This window comes from Branchiostoma floridae, chromosome 4, assembly GCF_000003815.2.
Source record: "Branchiostoma floridae strain S238N-H82 chromosome 4, Bfl_VNyyK, whole genome shotgun sequence".
Classification (NCBI taxonomy): Eukaryota; Metazoa; Chordata; class Leptocardii; order Amphioxiformes; family Branchiostomatidae; genus Branchiostoma; species Branchiostoma floridae.
This window is the reverse complement of record NC_049982.1, coordinates 30,152,321-30,174,024: the sequence shown is the minus strand read 5'-3', so window position 1 is coordinate 30,174,024 and position 21,704 is coordinate 30,152,321. Positions and strand designations below refer to the sequence as shown.

The window sequence follows — 21,704 nt, the reverse complement described above, 5'->3', positions numbered from 1 at the left end:
ATCCGAATATTTTGCGGTTTTTATCTTTCGATTTCTTACTAAGCAACCTTTCCAACCATACCAAGTGTGTCGGGCCACAACTTGAACCCTAAGCTACAATCGCAGCCTTAAGTCCCTACCCGGTGCGGTGCCTTGACAGGCGGTGTTTCCAAAAGATAGCTAGCGGTTGCGCCCAAATAGACTCCGTATGCTCAAGAATATCTCGACAAGGACGAATCCGAAAATTTTGCGGTTTTTATCTTTCGATTCCTTACAAAGCAACCTTTCCAACCGTACCAAGTGTGTCGGGCCGGAACTTGAAGCCTAAGCTACAATCGCAGCCGTATGTCCCTACCCGGTGCGGTGCCTTGACAGGCGGTGTTTCCTAAAGATAGCTAGCGGTTGCGCCCAAATAGACTCCGTATGCTCAAGAATATCTCGACAAGGACGAATCCGAAAATTTTGCGGTTTTTATCTTTCGATTCCTTACTAAGCAACCTTTCCAACCATGCCAAGGGTGTCGGGCCGGAACTTGAACCCTAAGCTACAATCGCAGCCGTATGTCCTTACCCGGTACGGTGCCTTGACAGGCGGTGTTTCCAAAAGATAGCTAGCGGTTGCGGCCAAATAGACTCCGTATGCTCAAGAATATCTCGACAAGGACGTATCCGAATATTTTGAGGTTTTTATCTTTCGATTGCTTACTAAGCAACCTTTCCAACCATAGCAAATGTCTCGGGCCGGAACTTGAAGCCTAAGCTACAATCGCAGCCGTATGTCCCTACCCGGTGCGGTGCCTTGACAGGCGGTGTTTCCAAAAGATAGCTAGCGGTTGCGACCAAATAGACTCCGTATGCTCAAGAATATCTCGACAAGGACGTATCCGAATATTTTGCAGTTTTTATCTTTCGATTTCTTACTAAGCAACATTTCCAACCATACCAAGTGTGTCGGGCCGCAACTTGAACCCTAAGCTACAATCGCAGTCTTAAGTCCCTACCCGGTGCGGTGCCTTGACAGGCAGTGTTTCCAAAAGATAGCTAGCGGTTGCGCCCAAATAGACTCCGTATGCTCAAGAATATCTCGACAAGGACGTATCCGAATATTTTGCGGTTTTTATCTTTCGATTTCTTACTAAGCAACCTTTCCAACCATACCAAGTTTGTCGGGCCACAACTTGAACCCTAAGCTACAATCGCAGTCTTAAGTCCCTACCCGGTGCGGTGCCTTGACAGGCAGTGTTTCCAAAAGATAGCTAGCGGTTGCGCCCAAATAGACTCCGTATGCTCAAGAATATCTCGACAAGGACGTATCCGAATATTTTGAGGTTTTTATCTTTCGATTGCTTACTAAGCAACCTTTCCAACCATACCAAGGGTGTCGGGCCGGAACTTGAAGCCTAAGCTACAATCGCAGCCGTATGTCCCTACCCGGTACGGTGCCTTGACAGGTGGTGTTTCCAAAAGATAGCTAGCGGTTGCGCCCAAATAGACTCCGTATGATCAAGATTATCTCGACAAGGACGTATCCGAATATTTTGCGGTTTTTATGTTTCTATTCCTTACTAAGCAACCTTTCCAACCATACCAAGTGTGTGGGGCCGCAACTTGAACCCTAAGCTACAATCGCAGTCTTAAGTCCCTACCCGGTGCCTTGACTGGCGGTGTTTCCAAAAGATAGCTAGCGGTTGCGCCCAAATAGACTCCGTATGCTCAAGAATATCTCGACAAGGACGTATCCTAACATTTTGCGGTTTTTATTTTTCTATTCCTTACTAAGCAACCTTTCCAACCATACCAAGTGTGTTGGGCCACAACTTGAACCCTAAGCTACAATCGCAGCCTTAAGTCCCTACCCGGTGCGGTGCCTTGACAGGCGGTGTTTCCAAAGCGGTGTTTCCAAAAGATAGCTAGCGGTTGCGCCCAAATAGACTCCGTATGCTCAAGAATATCTCGACAAGGACGTATCCGAACATTTTGCGGTTTTTATCTTTCTATTCCTTACTAAGCAACCTTTCCAACCGTACAAGTGTGTCGGGCCGGAACTTGAAGCCTAAGCTACAATCGCAGCCGTATGTCCCTACCCGGTGCGGTGCCTTGACAGGCGGTGTTTCCTAAAGATAGCTAGCGGTTGCGCCCAAATAGACTCCGTATGCTCAAGAATATCTCGACAAGGACGTATCCGAAAATTTTGCGGTTTTTATCTTTCGATTCCTTACTAAGCAACCTTTCCAACCATACCAAGTGTGTCGGGCCGGAACTTGAAGCCTAAGCTACAATCGCAGCCGTATGTCCCTACCCGGTGCGGTGCCTTGACAGGCGGTGTTTCCAAAAGATAGCTAGCGGTTGCGTCCAAATAGACTCCGTATGCTCAAGAATATCTCGACAAGGACGTATCGGCAAATTTTGCGGTTTTTATCTTTCGATTCCCTACTAAGTAACCTTTCCAACCATACCAAGTGTGTCGGGCCGGAACTTGAAGCCTAAGCTACAATCGCAGCCGTATGTCCCTACCCGGTGCCTTGACCTGCGGTGTTTCCAAAAGATAGCTAGCGGTTGCGTCCAAATAGACTCCGTATGCTCAAGAATATCTCGACAAGGACGTATCGGAAAATTTTGCGGTTTTTATCTTTCGATTCCCTACTAAGTAACCTTTCCAACCATACCAAGTGTGTCGGGCCGGAACTTGAAGCCTAAGCTACAATCGCAGCCGTATGTCCCTACCCGGTGCCTTGACCTGCGGTGTTTCCAAAAGATAGCTAGCGGTTGCGCCCAAATAGACTCCGTATGCTCAAGAATATCTCGACAAGGACGAATCCGAAAATTTTGCGGTTTTTATCTTTCGATTCCTTACAAAGCAACCTTTCCAACCGTACCAAGTGTGTCGGGCCGGAACTTGAAGCCTAAGCTACAATCGCAGCCGTATGTCCCTACCCGGTGCGGTGCCTTGACAGGCGGTGTTTCCTAAAGATAGCTAGCGGTTGCGCCCAAATAGACTCCGTATGCTCAAGAATATCTCGACAAGGACGAATCCGAAAATTTTGCGGTTTTTATCTTTCGATTCCTTACTAAGCAACCTTTCCAACCATACCAAGTGTGTCGGGCCGGAACTTGAAGCCTAAGCTACAATCGCAGCAGTATGTCCCTACCCGGTGCGGTGCCTTGACAGGCGGTGTTTCCAAAAGATAGCTAGCGGTTGCGCCAAAATAGACTCCGTATGCTCAAGAATATCTCGACAAGGACGTATCCGAAAATTTTGCGGTTTTTATCTTTCTATTCCTCACTAAGCAACATTTCCAACCATTCCAAGTGTGTCGGGCCGGAACTTGAAGGCTAAGCTACAATCGCAGCCGTATGTCCCTACCCGGTGCGGTGCCTTGACAGGCGGTGTTTCCAAAAGATAGCTAGCGGTTGCGTCCAAATAGACTCCGTATGCTCAAGAATATCTCGACAAGGACGTATCCGAAAATTTTGCGGTTTTTATCTTTCGATTCCTTACTAAGCAACCTTTCCAACCATACCAAGTGTGTCGGGCCGGAACTTGAAGCCTAAGCTACAATCGCAGCCGTATGTCCCTACCCGGTGCGGTGCCTTGACAGGCGGTGTTTCCAAAAGATAGCTAGCGGTTGCGTCCAAATAGACTCCGTATGCTCAAGAATATCTCGACAAGGACGTATCGGCAAATTTTGCGGTTTTTATCTTTCGATTCCCTACTAAGTAACCTTTCCAACCATACCAAGTGTGTCGGGCCGGAACTTGAAGCCTAAGCTACAATCGCAGCCGTATGTCCCTACCCGGTGCCTTGACCTGCGGTGTTTCCAAAAGATAGCTAGCGGTTGCGTCCAAATAGACTCCGTATGCTCAAGAATATCTCGACAAGGACGTATCGGAAAATTTTGCGGTTTTTATCTTTCGATTCCCTACTAAGTAACCTTTCCAACCATACCAAGTGTGTCGGGCCGGAACTTGAAGCCTAAGCTACAATCGCAGCCGTATGTCCCTACCCGGTGCCTTGACCTGCGGTGTTTCCAAAAGATAGCTAGCGGTTGCGCCCAAATAGACTCCGTATGCTCAAGAATATCTCGACAAGGACGAATCCGAAAATTTTGCGGTTTTTATCTTTCGATTCCTTACAAAGCAACCTTTCCAACCGTACCAAGTGTGTCGGGCCGGAACTTGAAGCCTAAGCTACAATCGCAGCCGTATGTCCCTACCCGGTGCGGTGCCTTGACAGGCGGTGTTTCCTAAAGATAGCTAGCGGTTGCGCCCAAATAGACTCCGTATGCTCAAGAATATCTCGACAAGGACGAATCCGAAAATTTTGCGGTTTTTATCTTTCGATTCCTTACTAAGCAACCTTTCCAACCATACCAAGTGTGTCGGGCCGGAACTTGAAGCCTAAGCTACAATCGCAGCAGTATGTCTCCACCCATCACCCTTCCGCCAACTCCGGTCAGATTTGAACTCCGACCCGGAAACTTATCTACAGGAAATTAAGAATTGTTAGTTTCTTTGAATCGACGTACGAATCAGATGCTATGTTCTGTGCAAAGACAAATCGCCGGCTCAAACACCGGCTAGGAATAAACACCGGCTAGGAATCGAGGGCCAAAACGACGGCCTGCTTCTGGTTGGTTCCACCACTGTTGAATAATTGCGAAGTTGCTTAGAAAAGGGGCTGTTTGAAATCAATGAATTCGTGAAACCAGATGTATTTCTACAATTTTGTTGACACTCCAATAGGGTATTAAAGACAGAAACAGAGAGAAAGAGAGAAAGAGAGAAAGGGAGAAAGAGAGAAAGAGAGAAAGAGAGAAAGAGAGAAAGAGAGAAAGAGAGAAAGAGAGAAAGAGAAAGAGAGAAAGATAAAGAGAGGAAGAGAGAAAGAGAAAGAAAGAAAGAAATGACAAAACTACTGCAAGGCGTTATCGTCGACCTTGCTTTAACAATGTACTACATGTATATTCCTCTATTCGATACAATTCCAAACTCTCCTCTCTTTCTACGTTAAAGAAGAATTACAACCAAGAAAATTACATTTCAACCATAAAAAGCCTTAACGTTCGTAGAGCAATCACACAACTCGGAATTGGCTGTCACAAATTAAATATAGAAACCGGGAGATTCCAAAAATATCACTTTATGGTTGTATGTTCCAAATATTCTGATTTACGAAATTCTCTAGACACAAGTCTGTCTTTTTATACATAAGGATTTATCTCAATGGACCTGAAGTACAAATTTAAATACATCATGACATGAGACATTCCCTGCACTGCAGATATAGGATAATATATCAAAGAAGGTTTAGACATTAGAAATTCCTTCAATGATTGTAAAAGCCTCCAATAAATGTAAGAAACATTACCCCACACTACAATTCCTGTATTAGTTAAATGCACCTTACGTTAAGCTACATTTGTATAGAACTGTAAATAGGTATGAATCGGATCCGTTGAATTATTTTAGTCAGGTTGGTTACGAACTGTAGTTATGTAGATGCCATACTTTGTACCTTGTACAATTGTTGTGCAATAAAGTTATATACCGGTAACATAATAATAAGACGTAGTTGCACTTACCGCGGACTTTTCATGGTTAACGTTAAGACCGAGGACGCGCCGATACCAGCCGAGCCTTGGAGTTTCTTAAGACGTGGACTTGCTTGAACTTCAAGACCGCGGACTTGACGCCCGTTGACGTACGACTGTAAACCAAAGGAAGATGCTACCGCCAACATGGCCGTCGGAGGATTCAAATTATAATTAGTATGACGTCAATGAAAAGCCTGCATAGTTACTCTAATGAGTTTACCGGTTCTGTTTATTTACCGGGTTGTTGTTTCCCACCTTTCAGTTCTCGAGGAATGCACCGAGATGAGGGGGTGGGGGGGGGGGGGGGGGTGGGTACAAACTCCGCCACGTGTGGGACAATATTCTTAAGAAGTAGAAAAAAACTTACATTAATTCATCGTTAATTGACAACTGATTGCGTTATGGATGTATTACACTCCTTTACGTTTGGGAACGCATTGTAAATATGTGCATAAAGCTCTCTGTATATACATATGTAAATATTTTTCGTTTTGTGACCGCATCTGAACTGTGAGCAGCGACATCTGTCCTGCAGTACAATGTGAACCAGTCAGAATTGCCCTGAAGAAGGTGACAGATGGTCACCGAAACGTCGGTGAGAATAAAGCACTGGTTGTGTAAAAAAGAGTCTCTTTATTCTCTGAGGAATGCACTTGTCTCGCGCAGATTTGCATAATAGAGAGATACTTAGTAGCACCTTGGTTTGAAATCGACAGTCTGTTATCCATCACGAGTTTGATTCGACGGATCCGGTTCCTGCCTCCTTTACTCCATCTTGGTCTGCAAGTCGTCCTGAAACAGGGAACTTTGCTGTGACAGGAGAATTCAGGCTACAGACACGGAACAATACGGAGGCGTATTTCAGGATTGACGCCATTTATCTGCTTGCAGTGACGCCGTTGTAATTAATTGTACAACCACCGCAATAACTCGATAATCTTCCTAGAAATTGTGCCACTAATATTCCCTGTGAGTTTGGCAACGTGTAAGACAAACATACAGCTCTTGTTGTCCCCTACATAACATCTAAGCAGAAACATGTTCAAACTCAAAGCTAAGACTCATCTTTCCATGGGGCAAGGAGCGCTCCCGGTGCCAGCAATATGGGCACGATAGTCCGGGCACGAGGGGCCGACTGTACCATTATACCATACTACAACTCCTGTATTAGTTAGATAAGCCCTAAGTTAAGTTATAGCACTGTAGTTATGTAGATGCCATACTTTGTACCTCGTACAATTGTTGTGCAATAAAGTTATATTACGTTTGTGGGGAAACAAATTTTCAATCAATTTTTTTACCTCCATGAAATGCGATGGAGGTTATATTTTACCCTGCGTTTGTCTGTGTGAGTGTGTGAGTGTGTGTGTGTGTGTGTGTGTGTATGTGTGTGCGTAAACAAGATAACTCAAGAACGCCTGGGTGAAATTTTGTCAAAAACTTATAAAGACGATAACTCTAGAATGGAACAACGGATTTTCATGATTTTTGGTATGCAGGTACCTCAGACAATGTTGTACAAAATGAAATACTAATTATGCAAAATAGGAGTACATTTGCATAATTAATGAGAATATTCTTTCATAGCAGTTTTTTCTATGTATCTCCCGGACGTGATATGGTCTTGACATTTGGATGGTAGATAGCTTGCAGAGTCATGACAAAGTGGGGCAGGTTTGAGCACCCTAGCATTTAATTTCGGAAGTGCAAAGGCGTTTTTGTCACGGTGCTGCAGCTGGCTTTGTACGTAAGTGCATTTGGCTGTTAATAAGATAACTCGATGGATATCAATGATATGACAATTGTTAGCTAGGCGCGTAGTGTGTGAAAAGGAACTTCAAGGTCAAGTTCGAAAATAGTTGATCTGGCTTTTTCTCAATGTGCTGCATCGAGCTTTGTATGTTTTTTTGGGGGGGCTGGCTTAGATCTTTTGGTCAGGTTAGGCACGCGTACTAGGATCATTAAAATAAATGCACAACTGTATCGAATATATATCTCGATTTTTTTGTGCTTTTGATAAAGTGTGGCATAAAGGCCTTTTATCTAAGCTACAAAGAAAACAGGGTGGATGAACCTCTCTTGAACTGGTTTCACAGTTCTCTCCATGGCAGGGTCCAGCGTGTTGTTGTTGATGGAGAACGTTCTGATTGGCTCAATGTTAGCATAGGTGTACTTCAAGGTTCTGTCTTAGGTCCTTTACTTTTTCTCATCTATATTCATGGAATGGCGGACGGCTCGTCGACACAAGCATTTCTCTTTGCGGACAACAACTTGCAAATCACATTCTCACATCCTTGAGACTAGACCCTGAAGAAGTTGTTGATAGATCCGCATTTTCCGCATGATATTTTTGTTTACGTAGACAATGATTGCAATAACTAAACTGGTCTATAAGGACTAAGTCTTCATGTACTTAATGTATTGTCAAAAGACTTAAAGGCTGGTTTTAGATAAAAGATAAAGACAAAAAGCTGGAGGCCTAAACTAAAAAATTTCTATTGGGCCACACCAATTCAATTTCTTGGTTCACGGATTTTTTCATAAAAAATATGGAGCGAGAGGGCGAAATAAAAATAAAAATTGTAAAATGGGTGGGGTAAAGGTAACGAATAATCCAAAACATAAAGAAAAAAGTTTTCAGCTTGAAAAAAGTACAAAAACACTATTATTGTACAGTAACAGCACCTGTACCCACACTTTAAGGAGCTTATAATATAAAGGCCAATTTGCTACGACCAGAAAGTTGGTGAATGGCTTCATTAATGGTGAAAATTTGCTGAGTGGTAATTTTTATTTTTATTTTTTTCCCCAAAAAATAGGAGCGAGCGAATCCGTGAACCAAGAAATTAAATTGGTGTGGCCTTAAGCTTCAAAGTCAGAAATTGTTATCGGACATTCAAGATGCTGAGACATGTACAATAATGTATTTACAAATTACAATGTACCCAAGAACAGTTTCAATCAAAAGTCAATTCATACATTTTCTATATCTATAGTAGTTCATTGATGAAAAAATGGTACATAAAAATTGGAAAATGGTACATAAAAATTGGAATGCAAAAAATTACCTAAAGGCAGGCTGTAAAATGTATCCCTAACATTTTGAGACATTTGTAAAAGTTAAAATTTGTAACAAGTAGGGATATATTGCACATCCAAGGAATGGAACACTTAATAGCAACTATTGCACATGGGTGAACAGGTAATACCTAGTATACAAAATGCAAACTTGCATAAAATTGAATGCAAATTATAAAAAACTACATGTATTACAAAATGTCTAATACCCCAAGATTTAAAACAGTCAGGCAATGTCATTTCTTCTTCTTTCTGGATCCGAGAATGATTTCATCAAGAAAAGAGAAATTGTCTTCCTGATTGGAGCCTACACTGGACTCTTCTTCATGCAACTTTCTGGAACTGTAGCTTGCACTTTCCACAAGTTTTTCTCCTACCAGCGCCCCCTATGATGTCATCTAAGAATGACAGGCTTCCATCTGAAGCTACCGAGTGACTTTCATCATTTTTAGATCCGTCTAATTCCCGCTCAGATTTTTCCCCTTTCTTCTTTCCACTCACAATGTTATCAAGAAACGAAAGCCTATCTATGCTTTGGTTGTTCTTATTTTGTGGTTGAGTTTTAGGATTTTTCTTCCAAGGGCTTCTAGTACTATCGCTGCAGACTCTTGAGTTACCACCATATGTAGAAGAGGTGTCTTGCTCAGTGTCTACTACTGAACTGTCTTTTTCCCATTCCCTCCTCTTTGAGTAGATAATGGAATCCAGGAAGGGCTCCTCAGAATCAGACACATCTTCTGCCCCATATCTTTGCCTCTCGTTGACGAATCCTTTTTTCTTTATAACTCGTTTCTCTCCTATAATGGAATCTAGGAAAGAGAAGTCAGTGTCCATGGCTGTCTTCTTTACTTTAGTACGATCAGAACTTGTGACTGGTGAATTTTGTGGATCTCCATTTTTGGCACCACCTCCTAAGAAGTCTGCTGAAGTCCTAAGGCTTGCTTCTTGGTCAGTTACATCTTGAATTCCAGTCAATGTTGAACAACTGATGGATCCCTGGGACTCCGTTTCAATCTCATTATCTTGTCCCCTGGACCTAGGCTTCCCGTTTCTAAGGAAAGATAAAAAATACAGTCAACGTCAAAAATGAATCAAGTGAAAAATGTAACAAGAAAGCTTTTAAAAAAAGCTGGCCGGGGCGCATTTGGAAGGACTACCTCAAAATTTCATGTTGTGTTCCAGTAAAATGTGCATCATTATTAAACTAGAAGTTTATATCTAAAATCTATGGGAAGTTGGCTGGAAACCTTTGTTCGCTTTATATGATGCTCTTTGCTGTGCTGCTTTTTGCTCACAGGTCTCATTTGCTTTCTTTGCTTTGTATGATGTTCTTTGTTCTGCAAGACTCTCTGTCTTCTGTTGATAGGTTTGTTTTTCTTGTTTGTCCTTGCATATTGCGCTTTGGATTGCAAGACCTTGCACTTTTTTATCATTTAAATTTGATGCTGCATTTGGTGACATTACTAATTGATTCAAGAGGCCTTCATTCCTGTTCTCTGGCATAGCACTTGGATGTTTGCTTGTGGTGCATGGCACAATGTTTTTCCCAGTACTTTGGTTACAATGTGGTGCAAATGGAAATGCTGTGTTTGGTTGTTGTAGGTTCTCTTTCGTAGATACAAACTCTGGTTTAACCAAGGTGTATGTGTGTTGTTGTTGAACTTGAAAGCAGTTTTCTGACTCAATCATAGAAGAAACATTGCTAGTCAGATTGATAATGTGTATACCAGTAGGTTCAACTGATAAGAAAACATTTTCTGCTTGTACTGGGACAACCTCAAAATTGCATGTTGTGTTCCAGTTAAGTTGTTGCAAGAATGAAACTAGATTGCTGTTTGAACTGTGCATGCTTAAAGTAGAAGTGCCATGGCTATCTGGCAATGCTGTTATGGGACTTCTGGCATGTGAGTCATAAACAAAATACTTGTTATCAGCGTGCAACAATGCTACTGTTGAACCAGTTATTCCATGTGCTGTTATGAAAAGACAAGTGTTGGATTCAGCAAATGCTGCTTCTAGGGCTTTCTTTAAGGTGTAATAAGGATAGACTGCTTCTGTGGCAAATATGTCTCCAGTGTAAGACTCTTTTATTGATACACGTACAGTATTGTTGTAAAGTTGCAAATAGTCTGGAATATCATCAACGGAGAGGAACTCCACACCAGATCTTAGTGATGGTTTTATGTAGGTGTATAGTGCATCTCCTTGAAAAAGTACACCATCAAGGTCTGTACTTGTCCAGGTAATTGCTTGTCTGCAAGTACTGTGGTTAACAACTGCCATTAAAGCATTTGCAGTGCATTGTTTGCCTCTATTATCTCCACTGAAAATGATGTCACCTTGGTGGTATTTTCCCGATAAAATAGATTCACACATTGTTCACAATATATGTGTTCTTTGCTTGACTTTATTTGCACAATGCACAGTGCTCAGTGGCACGATTGAGTCTGGTGTGTGCAAAATGCACAGTGCTCAATGGCACGATTGGTCTGGTGTGTGCAAAATGCACAGTGCTCAATGGCACGATTGGTCTGGTGTGTGCAAAATGCACAGTGCTCAATGGCACGATAGGTCTGGTGTGTGCAAAATGCACAGTGCTCAATGGCACGATAGGTCTGGTGTGTGCAAAATGCACAGTGCTCAGTGGCACAATTGGTCTGGTGTGTGCAAAATGCAGTGCTCAGTGGCACGATTGAGTCTGGTATGTGCAAAATGCACAGTGATCAATGATCTGTTAATAGGTCTCAAGGTCTAATTTGGTTGGATCAAGGACTCTCTTTCAAACCTCTTTGGTTGGATGCAAAATGTAATGCGTAGATTTCAGCAGAAGAAGTATAAATGTGTACTGTGTAAAATCTTATTGAGTACAGACTTTTGCTAGCTGTAAGTTTCTGTATATTACTGTGTCACTTGTATATATAGCAGAGAACAGTCTAAGGCGTCACTGAAACAGAAAGAAAATATTGTCTTGATCACATAACATCTTACTAGTACCAACAAAAAGCAAAAATCTACAAAAGTTCAGGTGTGACATCTTGCCAACTGCTTTGCTGATTGTTTAACAGTTAGCTACAATCCGTTGTTTTCTACTATTCTTTGGAAATGTATGTTTTAATGTATTAGAATCCGATCCATCTTTTCAACTTGTACGATATTTTTACAATCAAAAATGCCCTGCATAATGCCTCGCATCGGCTCAAGCACAGTGCACCATTAAACTATCTAAATTCTCGTCAATCCCCACACACTGGTTTTACTAAAAAAACTATATACCGTTCCTTGGAAATATGTTTCAATGTGTCCGAATTCATGATCACTATCTTTTCAAATTGTACGTTACTCTTACGATCGAAAATGTCCTGCAGGACCTCCTGCAGCTGCATATATAGACGCACGCCCCCCTCCCACCCGCACGTAAACTGTTCCAATCGTTGCACAATAAACTTGACTGTATACCCTCCACAAAATCTTTCGTCAAATGTCGTGCTCATTTTACTCACATGACACTACGCCTTAGAATGTAATGTTATATTTTAATACATCCGAATTCCAGAAAGATAACTTTACAAACTGTACCAATTTCTGTACGATAAAAATCTCACCTCCTCCGCACCGTCAACGCCCGTGAGGGTATTTACCGGAATAACCCGAAATGACCCGGAATAACCCGGAATAACCGTAATATTTCTTGTTCCCATGGCCATATATACATTATTTTATGCCAAAATATTGCATTCTGCGATCTTAACTTATCAAAGCACACTGTATTTCGGTAGCTTTCATCCTTTATTAAGGTTATTCCGGGTTATTCCGGGTTATTCCGGGTTATTCCGCTAAATACCCGGACCCGTCAACGCTATCGCAAAATGAACCGTGCGATTTAACGACAACTCCTCAAATGTTACATGACCAGTGTTTTACTGCAAATCAAGAAACATTTTCCTTTCCTAGACTTTGCTAATGAGCGCTGCAATGTTTTCTGTACGAGTAGAGGTCATGGATAAACAGTATTCTTACAACGTTTATTTGAAGGGCTAAGAAGGGCTGAGAATTGTCGTAAAAACGCACGGTACATTGCGTTTATTTGAAGGGCTGAGAAGGGCTGAGAATTGTCGTAAAAACGCACGGTACATTTTGCGACCATAGCAGACCCATCCAAGGACGAACCATTAAACCGGGGACAAAGCCGGGCGCCTTCGGCGCCCCGGCAAAAAAAAAATGGTGTCTGGCTACAGTCTGTTTAGGTTCTGGGTTGGTGTCAAAATTTGACTAGGGTTGGCAAATTAGTGTGGTAATACAACAGAAGTGTATGATCGTTTTATCTAAGCAGAGTTTTTTTCAATTTCCCCAAAAGCCTGTGGGTTGTATATTTGTGTCACTGTGGGCAGTTGCTGAACCAGTGAAGTATTAGTCCATGGCAAGGGTGATGCAATTTCTTTTGCCTGGTGGACCAAATTGTAGCAATTTTCATGCATTTCGAAGTTCATCGGAAAGTAGGAAATGGCTTTCCACTTCAGCCTGACAGTGTCGGCCTTTCTACAAAAAGTATAAGCATACCTTGTTTTGCTGGGTTTTGGAACTTCCATAGTGAACTTTCTTCTTCTTGTCGTGAAGATGTCATCAAGTAGTTGCGTCACCTCCATGTCAACTTTGACTTCTGAACTTATGTCTTCTTTGAATTTGACCTTGGCATCACTTTTGGCAATACCTGTCGAAAGAATGATCACAATTAGAAAAAAATGAAACAAAACTAGCTTATTTTGTTGTAAGACATTAATTAGACAACAGTAGATCGATAGTGTATATAAATCATGACAAAGGTTTAATTTTTTTGTTTCAGCTCCTTCCAAAGTTTCTGACAAAAATACGCCAGGCCTGCATTTCCAAAATAAGTTGCTAGGGGACATTAACCTATTATCTTCTTCCTCGCCTGACAAGCTACTTATATTTGCCACCAAAAAATCAAGAGCAAAGCTTATCCAGAACAGTACATAAATCAGCCAAAGGCTTTTTGTAAAGGAAGGCTTTTATAGGAGGTAACAAAAAATAATACAAGAAATGTCAGGCAAATATATGTCTACCTTCACATGGGTTTGCCTACCAACCTACTGCTGCTTTGTTTATTCTCACTCAAACACATTCTCATCTACATGGTGACCTCAGCCTCCCAGTTCTGTCCTGCCACTTGCTACAAACAAAATTTAATCAAACACCTGGTGAAAGGTGCAGGGTGTCATCTGCAACTCTATATCCTTGATGACAGCTGTCTAATCCAGGCCACTCACCTTATTTGTTTGGAGAAGAAAGGAGAAGAAATGGAGCAAAAGCAACAATTATGTCTTTCTTCCATGAATTAAACATAATAACTGTCACATACAATGTAGATTTTTGAATGAAGTACATCTGAACCCTGCCCACCCACCTTTTGTAACAATGGCTTCTTCCTCTGGCTCCGAGACATCTTTCTTTGTAGACTCTCCATGATGATTTTGATTCTTTGGGAAAAGATCTTCATCCTCCTGCCCATTGTTGATGGACTGATCCTTTGTCTGTGTAGGTATGAGTAAAATATTAAAACTGACTCTCAAAATGTATATTACATAGATTATATTTTTGTCTCACTCAATGCCTAAAAATACTTTTAGAAATCAAAGCTTAGATGCAAAGACAAGGCAATTGAACTTTACAAAGAAAAAGAAGAGTTTTAGCAAACCTCAAGGAAAGCTATTATTAGTTTTCTGGTACAACAAGGTTGTATATGCATATCTCATTACTAGCCGGTACAATATATTGAATACCCCCAAATCAATGTACAGGTACTGTACCTAAATAGAGATACCTGTACTCTAAACTTTGAAACTTTTTGACTTATTTTGATTTACTAAAAATGTTATAAGCAACAACAAAGATGCACCTAAAGCTCTGTATACCTGTACCTGATGTTTAGCTTAGTAACACAACCATAAAGTACTGTATACAAAACCAATATAAAACATTTACCTTTTGCAATATCTGTTCAGCCATTTGCACCAGTTCTGCCTCACTCATGCAGTACTCTATCCTGTTAGCTTGTGCCGGGCTCTTGCGCTTCCTTTTTCCAGGAGAAACTGACAGTTCTTTTATCTGAGCATCTTCTGGTGACCTCTTCCTTTCTGTCTTGGGTAACATCCATTGCGGTATGGTTCTCTTATTAGTCTTGGTAGTGCACGTGGAAGATACTGAAGAATAGCTTCTTTTCTCTGGAATAGAAAGATATTAAAGTTACAGAATATACTTGTCAGATGACAGTTAAAGGAACAATTATGCTTTCTGAAAACCAACAAAATTTCATTGGTTTGTTGCCGAATTTAAAATCTACAGAGGGTCTTGTGTGTATTTTTCATTATTTTGCAAATCTACCCTTAGGCTATCATATTTAAAGAGGCTTGAGCTCCAAGACCAGGTAACAATAACATTCAAATTTGGTTGATCCCTAAAAATCATGCAATGATCAAGAGTACACTGAGTGCAAATTTTCTCAAATTCTGGCATGCACATTCAAAGCTGTATTTTCTCCGGTGGATGACGAATAAATAGAATACAACATGGCCGGTGTATTCCACATCACCCTTAGTTCCAGCCTTATTGTGGTACCAGCTTTTTTTTATTTGTGCAATCCTACTCATGGTCGGACTGGTACCACGGATAATATACAGTCACGATGTTGTATTTTATATGAATTACAGATTAGTTGGCTGATCACTTGTTCTGCTGTATGTTATGGGTAAATAAAAGAAACAAGTCTGCCAAACTTACCATTGACAGTAGAAGAGCTAGTTTCTTGTTTGTCCTCTCCATCCACTGGTTTGGCCTGTACCACTACTGGTCTACCACACATCTCTTCTATCTTGCTTTTCGGCTCTTCCAACAACGCCGCATTGTCCTTGTATAAACCCTGCACCTTCTCCAAAACAGAAATGTCTTTGAAACAAACCCCATGCACCCTCCCAACGACCCCTATGTTTTTCGTGATGTAACAGACTTGGGGGGTGGAGGAGGTCCCCTCGCCCAGTTGGCAGTGTTTCAGGGCTTCTTGGTACAGAGGGATGGTGGGTGGGGGTGCAGGCGTGTCTGGCATCACTAGCTTCATGGACTGGAGTGTCAGAGGGATTTCTGCATCCACAGACTTTGGTACCAATAAGACCTATAACAAGCAGGGTAAAAAGAAATTATACATGTTAGAACAATGATTTAAAAAAAATGTTTTGTAACTGAAATCTTAGTCTTAAGAATGAAGGTTTGCATTCACGGAGTACTGCCATAGCAACATTCTTCTAAAATTATCCAGCGGGCACACAGAGCAACGGATTTCAGGGCATGTCGCTAAGGGGTTTAGCCTATTAGCTACCATGCGGTACTCTGGAATTCAGGTGTCAGGAACCCATGCAGCAGTATGATAAAAAATACTCAATACTACAACTAAACTACATGTAAACATGTGCTATTAGATTAATACAACATCAATTCAATTTACAGAAAACGGTGTAACAGTCATACCATTTTGGGACGTGCCACTAGTCTGTCCCCACCGATGTTCCTCATTCCTACAGCTTCAGCAATCCTTCTGTGGTTGGGCGACTGCCAAATGTACAGGCTGGACTGAAAACATCAAATTATGAACAAAGACGCATCATGAAATACATTTCATGTCAAATATAGATTTCATTACAAATCCATCTGTTGTTACAGTAATAATGAACCAGGGTTCTAGCCTGGATTTATTTTTATTAGCGTAATGGCAATGGCAAGGTAGTAGTGGCACCACAGTATGCTAGTTGAAAATAAGTATCAGTCCTCATTTACTTTTAGAATGTGTAGTAGTCACAAATTATTATTATCTTCACCAAAGAAAGCAAGCTCATCTTAATATTTTCACACTGATGATAGGATATTCCGGTTGTTGGCCATTCCTGCTAAAAATGCACTTACTAGAACCCAGGCATGCATTTTGAATAAAACTACTAGAGTATACTTCTGGGTGGTGTCTAATGATATTTAGTTTTGTTAACATTAGGTCCAGTATATACCTGGTGAAACAAGTTGAGGCGGTGGCTGAGCTGTAACCATGCCAACAAGCCTGGCTCCGGGGGACGACTGAAAGGTCCAGATGCCTCCACATCAACGATTTGTACGAAATACACAACATTCTCTGTGAACTGAAGCATAAAAATACAGGCTGAGTACTTATGATTAGAAACGATACAGTATCAGTATTAGAAACGATACAGCATACAGAACAATACTGCAACAGTGAAGGTCATTTTTAGGTATGATGTTCCATGGTCCATGTGTCATCATGGTTCTAGGGCTCTTTATGCAAATTTCAGGCAGTTATGCACCGAATTATAACTTGAGAAACACTTTATGTCAAACTTACTGAAAGAAGTCCATTTGATGATCTTAAAAGCTATCAAAAATTATTAAGTTTGTTCAAGGACAATATATAACATCCTTTGTTTTTGTAGCCCATTGGGATCAAAATATTTTTTCACAGCAAGGATGGTGGATATTTGTTAAAATAGTTACAGACCTCTTGACACAATGATGTCATAACAGATTTCAGGTGGATGGTCTGTTGACTACTGGTGCTTCCATGGGTGCCTGTAAAGATGGAATCAGGCAGATTTTGCACCTTTGCATATTGTATCTTTCATTGCTTTTCTATATGTTAACTTATGAAGATTAGTTAGACAGACAGGTAAAGAGTATTTTGCCGGAGATTTACTTCTGGATGTTTTGGGTGACATCCATCACTTTTCTTCAGGGTTAACTAGAAAGAACTGGTAGAACAATCCAATACCATTCATCTAACTGGAAAAACGATTTAACATGTCAAAGTCACCAACTCATAAGGAAGTGTCACAAATTCAGAAAATAGTGTCTAACATCAAGTTAGAGGTACTGTATCAAATTGTTCCTTATAGTATGAAGAAAATAATGGCTCTTACTCAAAAAGTTTCAGAAGCAAAGGACTAATTTTATCCAGTTATACCGCTAGAAGGTAACTTTTTTAAGTTTTTGAAATTGCTAGAATCTTGCCCTGCTTTAATATACAGCATCATAAAGTCTTGAAATGTTACACAATATTGTATGATCACCTGCCATATTGTTTTGTCCATCCACGATGACCACAATGTGACCACAGGGGTTGGCCTCTGTCCACAGCTGAAGGACGTCCAGTATGTTGTCCCTTAGTACTAGTCTTCCTCCTGTGGACTGTACCATTGCTTCCCATTGTACCAGCAAACAGGGGACCTCAAACTGGAAGGAAAACAAACTCTTTGAAAGAAATCTCTTTCTGAGTAGACACATCCATTGTTAGAATAGATATCTGCAATGACTTAATGTACGTATGGGAAAATATATCAAAGAAGGTTTTGACATTAGAAATTCCCCAAATTATTGTAAAAGCCTCCAATGATTGTAAGAAAATTATCCCATACTACAACTCCTGTATTAGTTAGATAAGCCTTAAGTTAAGTTATAGCACTGTAGTTATGTAGATGCCATACTTTCTACCTCGTACAATTGTTGTGCAATAAAGTTATGTATTCACAATAAATCCTTCTTGGCAGATTTCACATTATATGAGTAACTTACTGTACCTTGTAGTGTGTCTGACAAGTTAACTGTGTGTGGAGTTTGTCTATTGACAGACCCTCTGCCTCTGCTGGTGGTACTGTAATATAACATTGGAAAGTGGCATATTTTAAATCAATAGTATAAATTCTAAAATTCTTATTGAATAGCGGGGCTCTTATCTTCTGTAATTTCACAAACAGAATAAACAAATTCAGACTTTCTCCGCATCAAAAAGGACTTTTATGATTTTGCTACGTGATTTTCCCAAAGAGAGATGCAAATTTTGGGCCCCCTTGCAGTAGTTTTAGGTATTGCAGATTTGGAGGGGAAGGACCACAAGTATCTGTGATGGCTATAGGGTTAGGGCATCAGGAAATTTACAAAAACTCTTGTAAAGAGGTCTTTGATTTCTAGTTTGGAATTTCTAAAATAGGCCATACATTCTGCCCTGGGTAGGAAAATACCTGGTCGCTCAACCCCTCTCTGCCAACAGTTCTCATCAAACCAGGCATCGATCTTGGCATCCACTTGCTTCCAGTTGACCTGTGACCCGTGAACTTTGGCCCCCAGGGTTGCCCACTCCCTGGCCCAGTTCAGCTGTAGCTGGTCCTGCGGGTGAAACTTGAGGCACCTGATGCTCTTGCCAGGTGTTTTACAGCTGAGGAGTTTTGTGTAGGACATGCGGGTGTTTCTGGACCAGTTTTCATCGTCGATCACGACTTTCTTTCCCTGTAGAAAAAATAATAAATAAATGGACTGATTGATCAGTGCTTGACATTGTACCTGTACATTTAATAGATGAACTTACGCATTTGATAGACAAGTGAACACTTTGAATTTCGAGTAAATCCTTCATTAACGATGACAATTGTGATTATCTTGTGATTCAAACTTCAATGAACACTTGTAAAGATATTGTTTTTGAGATTCAAATACAAAGATGCCAATTAATCACTAAAAAGACAGTTGTTTACATAATTTGATCAAACTTGTTATCTTGAAAATGGAGATATTGTTTTGGGTACTACATGTATGTCTGTGTGTGTGTTTTTGTCTGTGTGTGTGTGTTTCCAGATACCTCATAACTCAAGAACCTCTTGACGGATTACAACAAAGACAAAGGTCTTGCAGCAGAACATCCGTTTTTTGTATCTTTTTATCTGGACATGCTATGGTCTTGATATTTTGGTGGCAGACAGCTTGTGATGAAAGGAAGAAACGATATGTTTTGGCCCGCTAGCAGCTTGCTCTTAAATGGTCCTGACTGTACATGTGTACTTGCAACCGTGCCTGTACCTGCATGAACCTGACATTTGTTGAGGTACACAGCTCCACAAGTAGTGAGATAACCACAATACATCTCACCTCTCTCAGCAGGCTGACTGTCCTCATGGCGACCTGTCAAAGACAAGGTCTGGTCCTCCTGGAACAGTTCCTGTGCTGAGAGTCTGACATGGCTGGACGACAGATGCTGTCTGTAGTGGGACGACTTTCCCTACATAACAGTGTCATAACAGAACACAATTGTTCAAATTAACCTCACACAAAGTCCCTTCACATACAGCCCATTTTCATAGTTCCTTCACACACAGCTTCTTCACTTCTCAAGCACAAACAGCCCATACTGCTAAAATAGCTCTTGTATAGATCCCAATAGCCTGACGTGTATGTTTTCATTGTGACGAAAATAACACAACAATGCCCTGGGAGCTACACAGCCCAGTATTTTCCATAAACCCCATCCATCTCAGCTGAGGATGTCTGCTTTTATTATTTAGAGTTAAGCTTCACCATAGACACGAGTTATGCTCCACCCCTGAGGCCTCGCCAAAAATTATGTTGTCATGTACAGCTGTGTACTGTCAGTAGTATGTAAATCAGCAATATGCATGAACACGGAATGTTGCACTTTTACAGCATAAAAACAGAAGGATCGAAAATCATAGTTATCATAAATAGTAGCTACAATATTCCAACACAAGACAATGAATGGAAAAGAACAAAGTTATGCACCTACCACTAGAGGAGGACCATAAAACAAAACAACATCTGCATCCTCCATGTCAACATTCACATCTATCCGCTACAACAAATCTAACCTTTAACCTCAATGAGATGATTTTAACAAATGCTTTGTGATTGGTTAGTCCTGTTGTAAAGAGGACTCTGATTGGTATGATGTTTATCGAGCTCCCGCTATTCTTTGCGCGGGAAGATGGCGGACGCGGGAAGGAAAAAATATCCAGATTTGGTAAATCGACATTATTCTTCATTTTTCAAAGATATTAGGTCAGAATGTTGAATGTTTTATTACAAGACTATGCACAGGTACATGTAGAAAGTATTTCAAGTGCTTTAACTGCCATAATATCGAGAGTTTTTGGACTGGAAAGGCCAGATGGGTAGCGGAAGTTTTGAAAACAAAAATTATCTCTTTGGGCAGGCCTGGGCATGATAAAAAAATGTCATTCAAGCTGAAATCTGCATACGATATAACCATGAGGGGGTAGGGTTACGGTTATCCCAACCAAGTGACCACGTCTAGCGATATGATAGACATTTAACACGGACAGCAACAACGTTAACAACAACAAATATACATGCTGTACATAAATACTACGAGGGAGAACTTATCAAGGATAATTATTATGAATTCTGAGAAAGTTTTAGCAGTGGAACAACCACAGGGGTGAGTAGAACAGAAAGAAACAACATGCTGGCACTCGGGATTGGACCGATCACTGCTCACTGGGTGGTTTTATTCAGTGAGCAGGTACTAGTAGCAAAGGACCAGGCGTTATGACAGTATATACATCATTAACCCTTAATTTGTATATAGCAGACCTGGGGTATTCCATCTAAAAATTCCATTTGTATATGTAAAACACCATTCTCTTTTTGATTAAGACAACAAATGGTTTGTTACTGTCATCATTTGTCAGCATACAATATCAGCCAATTAGCAGTTATAATATATAAAGGAGTTGATTATTACTTTTCAGAGTACAAAGATATAACTCCAGTCTAAGGCCTGATTATAGAACTCTAACAGAGAGCAAAATTTTTATTGTCGTGTTTTATACATTAGCGGTACAAGTTTATCCGCGGACTGATCCACCACGAGCGAAACCAGCGGAGGGCGCATTACCTGAAGTCTGCGGCGGAGTGGACATCACGCGCCATCGTCTCGCTGGAGCTGGAGGAGAAACCTGTCAAGTCTGTCAAACAGGCGACCAAGTTGGAAGGGGTGAGTTGGGACCAAAATAATTTCATGTTTCCCTTCACGCGTACGGAAGGGAAACATATTGTTTTTCCTCTTCTTCTTCAAACAAATGATAAGGTCAATGACCTTGCTCAAGTAGCTGTTACCATGGTTACAGATGGTAGAGAAGTGGTGTTCCATTGCATAATGTAGCAAGTAGCAGGACAGAGT

At 41.0% G+C, this 21,704-nt stretch overlaps 3 protein-coding genes across 3 annotated transcripts in view; all 3 read right to left on the bottom strand.

Moving 5' to 3' along the window:
- The window catches only part of LOC118414804, a 1,072,569-nt gene that overhangs the window by 668,475 nt on the left and 382,390 nt on the right, over positions 1–21,704 (bottom strand). The gene's annotated exons all lie outside the window — the stretch shown is intronic.
- On the bottom strand, positions 8,481–13,366 carry LOC118414823. The gene is made up of 2 exons (XM_035819085.1): positions 13,208–13,366; positions 8,481–9,701 (listed from the first exon to the last, which is right to left on the bottom strand). The coding sequence occupies exons 1-2, from the start codon at positions 13,291–13,293 to the stop codon at positions 8,975–8,977; spliced, it is 813 nt and encodes a 270-aa protein (XP_035674978.1). The 5' UTR covers positions 13,294–13,366; the 3' UTR covers positions 8,481–8,974.
- Positions 13,810–19,761, bottom strand: LOC118413756. The gene is made up of 10 exons (XM_035817288.1): positions 19,637–19,761; positions 18,736–19,000; positions 18,295–18,368; positions 17,788–17,950; positions 17,182–17,290; positions 16,187–16,283; positions 15,446–15,833; positions 14,651–14,889; positions 14,073–14,199; positions 13,810–13,838 (listed from the first exon to the last, which is right to left on the bottom strand). The coding sequence occupies exons 1-10, from the start codon at positions 19,661–19,663 to the stop codon at positions 13,810–13,812; spliced, it is 1,518 nt and encodes a 505-aa protein (XP_035673181.1). The 5' UTR covers positions 19,664–19,761.

Excerpts from the sequence above, each read along its gene's own strand:
- LOC118414823 (XM_035819085.1), bottom strand. The coding sequence starts at position 13,293 with ATGGAGGTGACGCAACTACTTGATGACATCTTCACGACAAGAAGAAGA. Across the intron at positions 9,702-13,207 it reads CCAAAACCCAGCAAAACAAG|AAACGGGAAGCCTAGGTCCA; the intron begins GTATGCTTATAC and ends ATCTTTCCTTAG.
- LOC118413756 (XM_035817288.1), bottom strand. The coding sequence starts at position 19,663 with ATGAGGACAGTCAGCCTGCTGAGAGAG. Across the intron at positions 17,291-17,787 it reads TGGACAAAACAATATGGCAG|GCACCCATGGAAGCACCAGT; the intron begins GTGATCATACAA and ends CCATCTTTACAG. Across the intron at positions 13,839-14,072 it reads AGAAGCCATTGTTACAAAAG|CAAGTGGCAGGACAGAACTG; the intron begins GTGGGTGGGCAG and ends TTTTGTTTGTAG.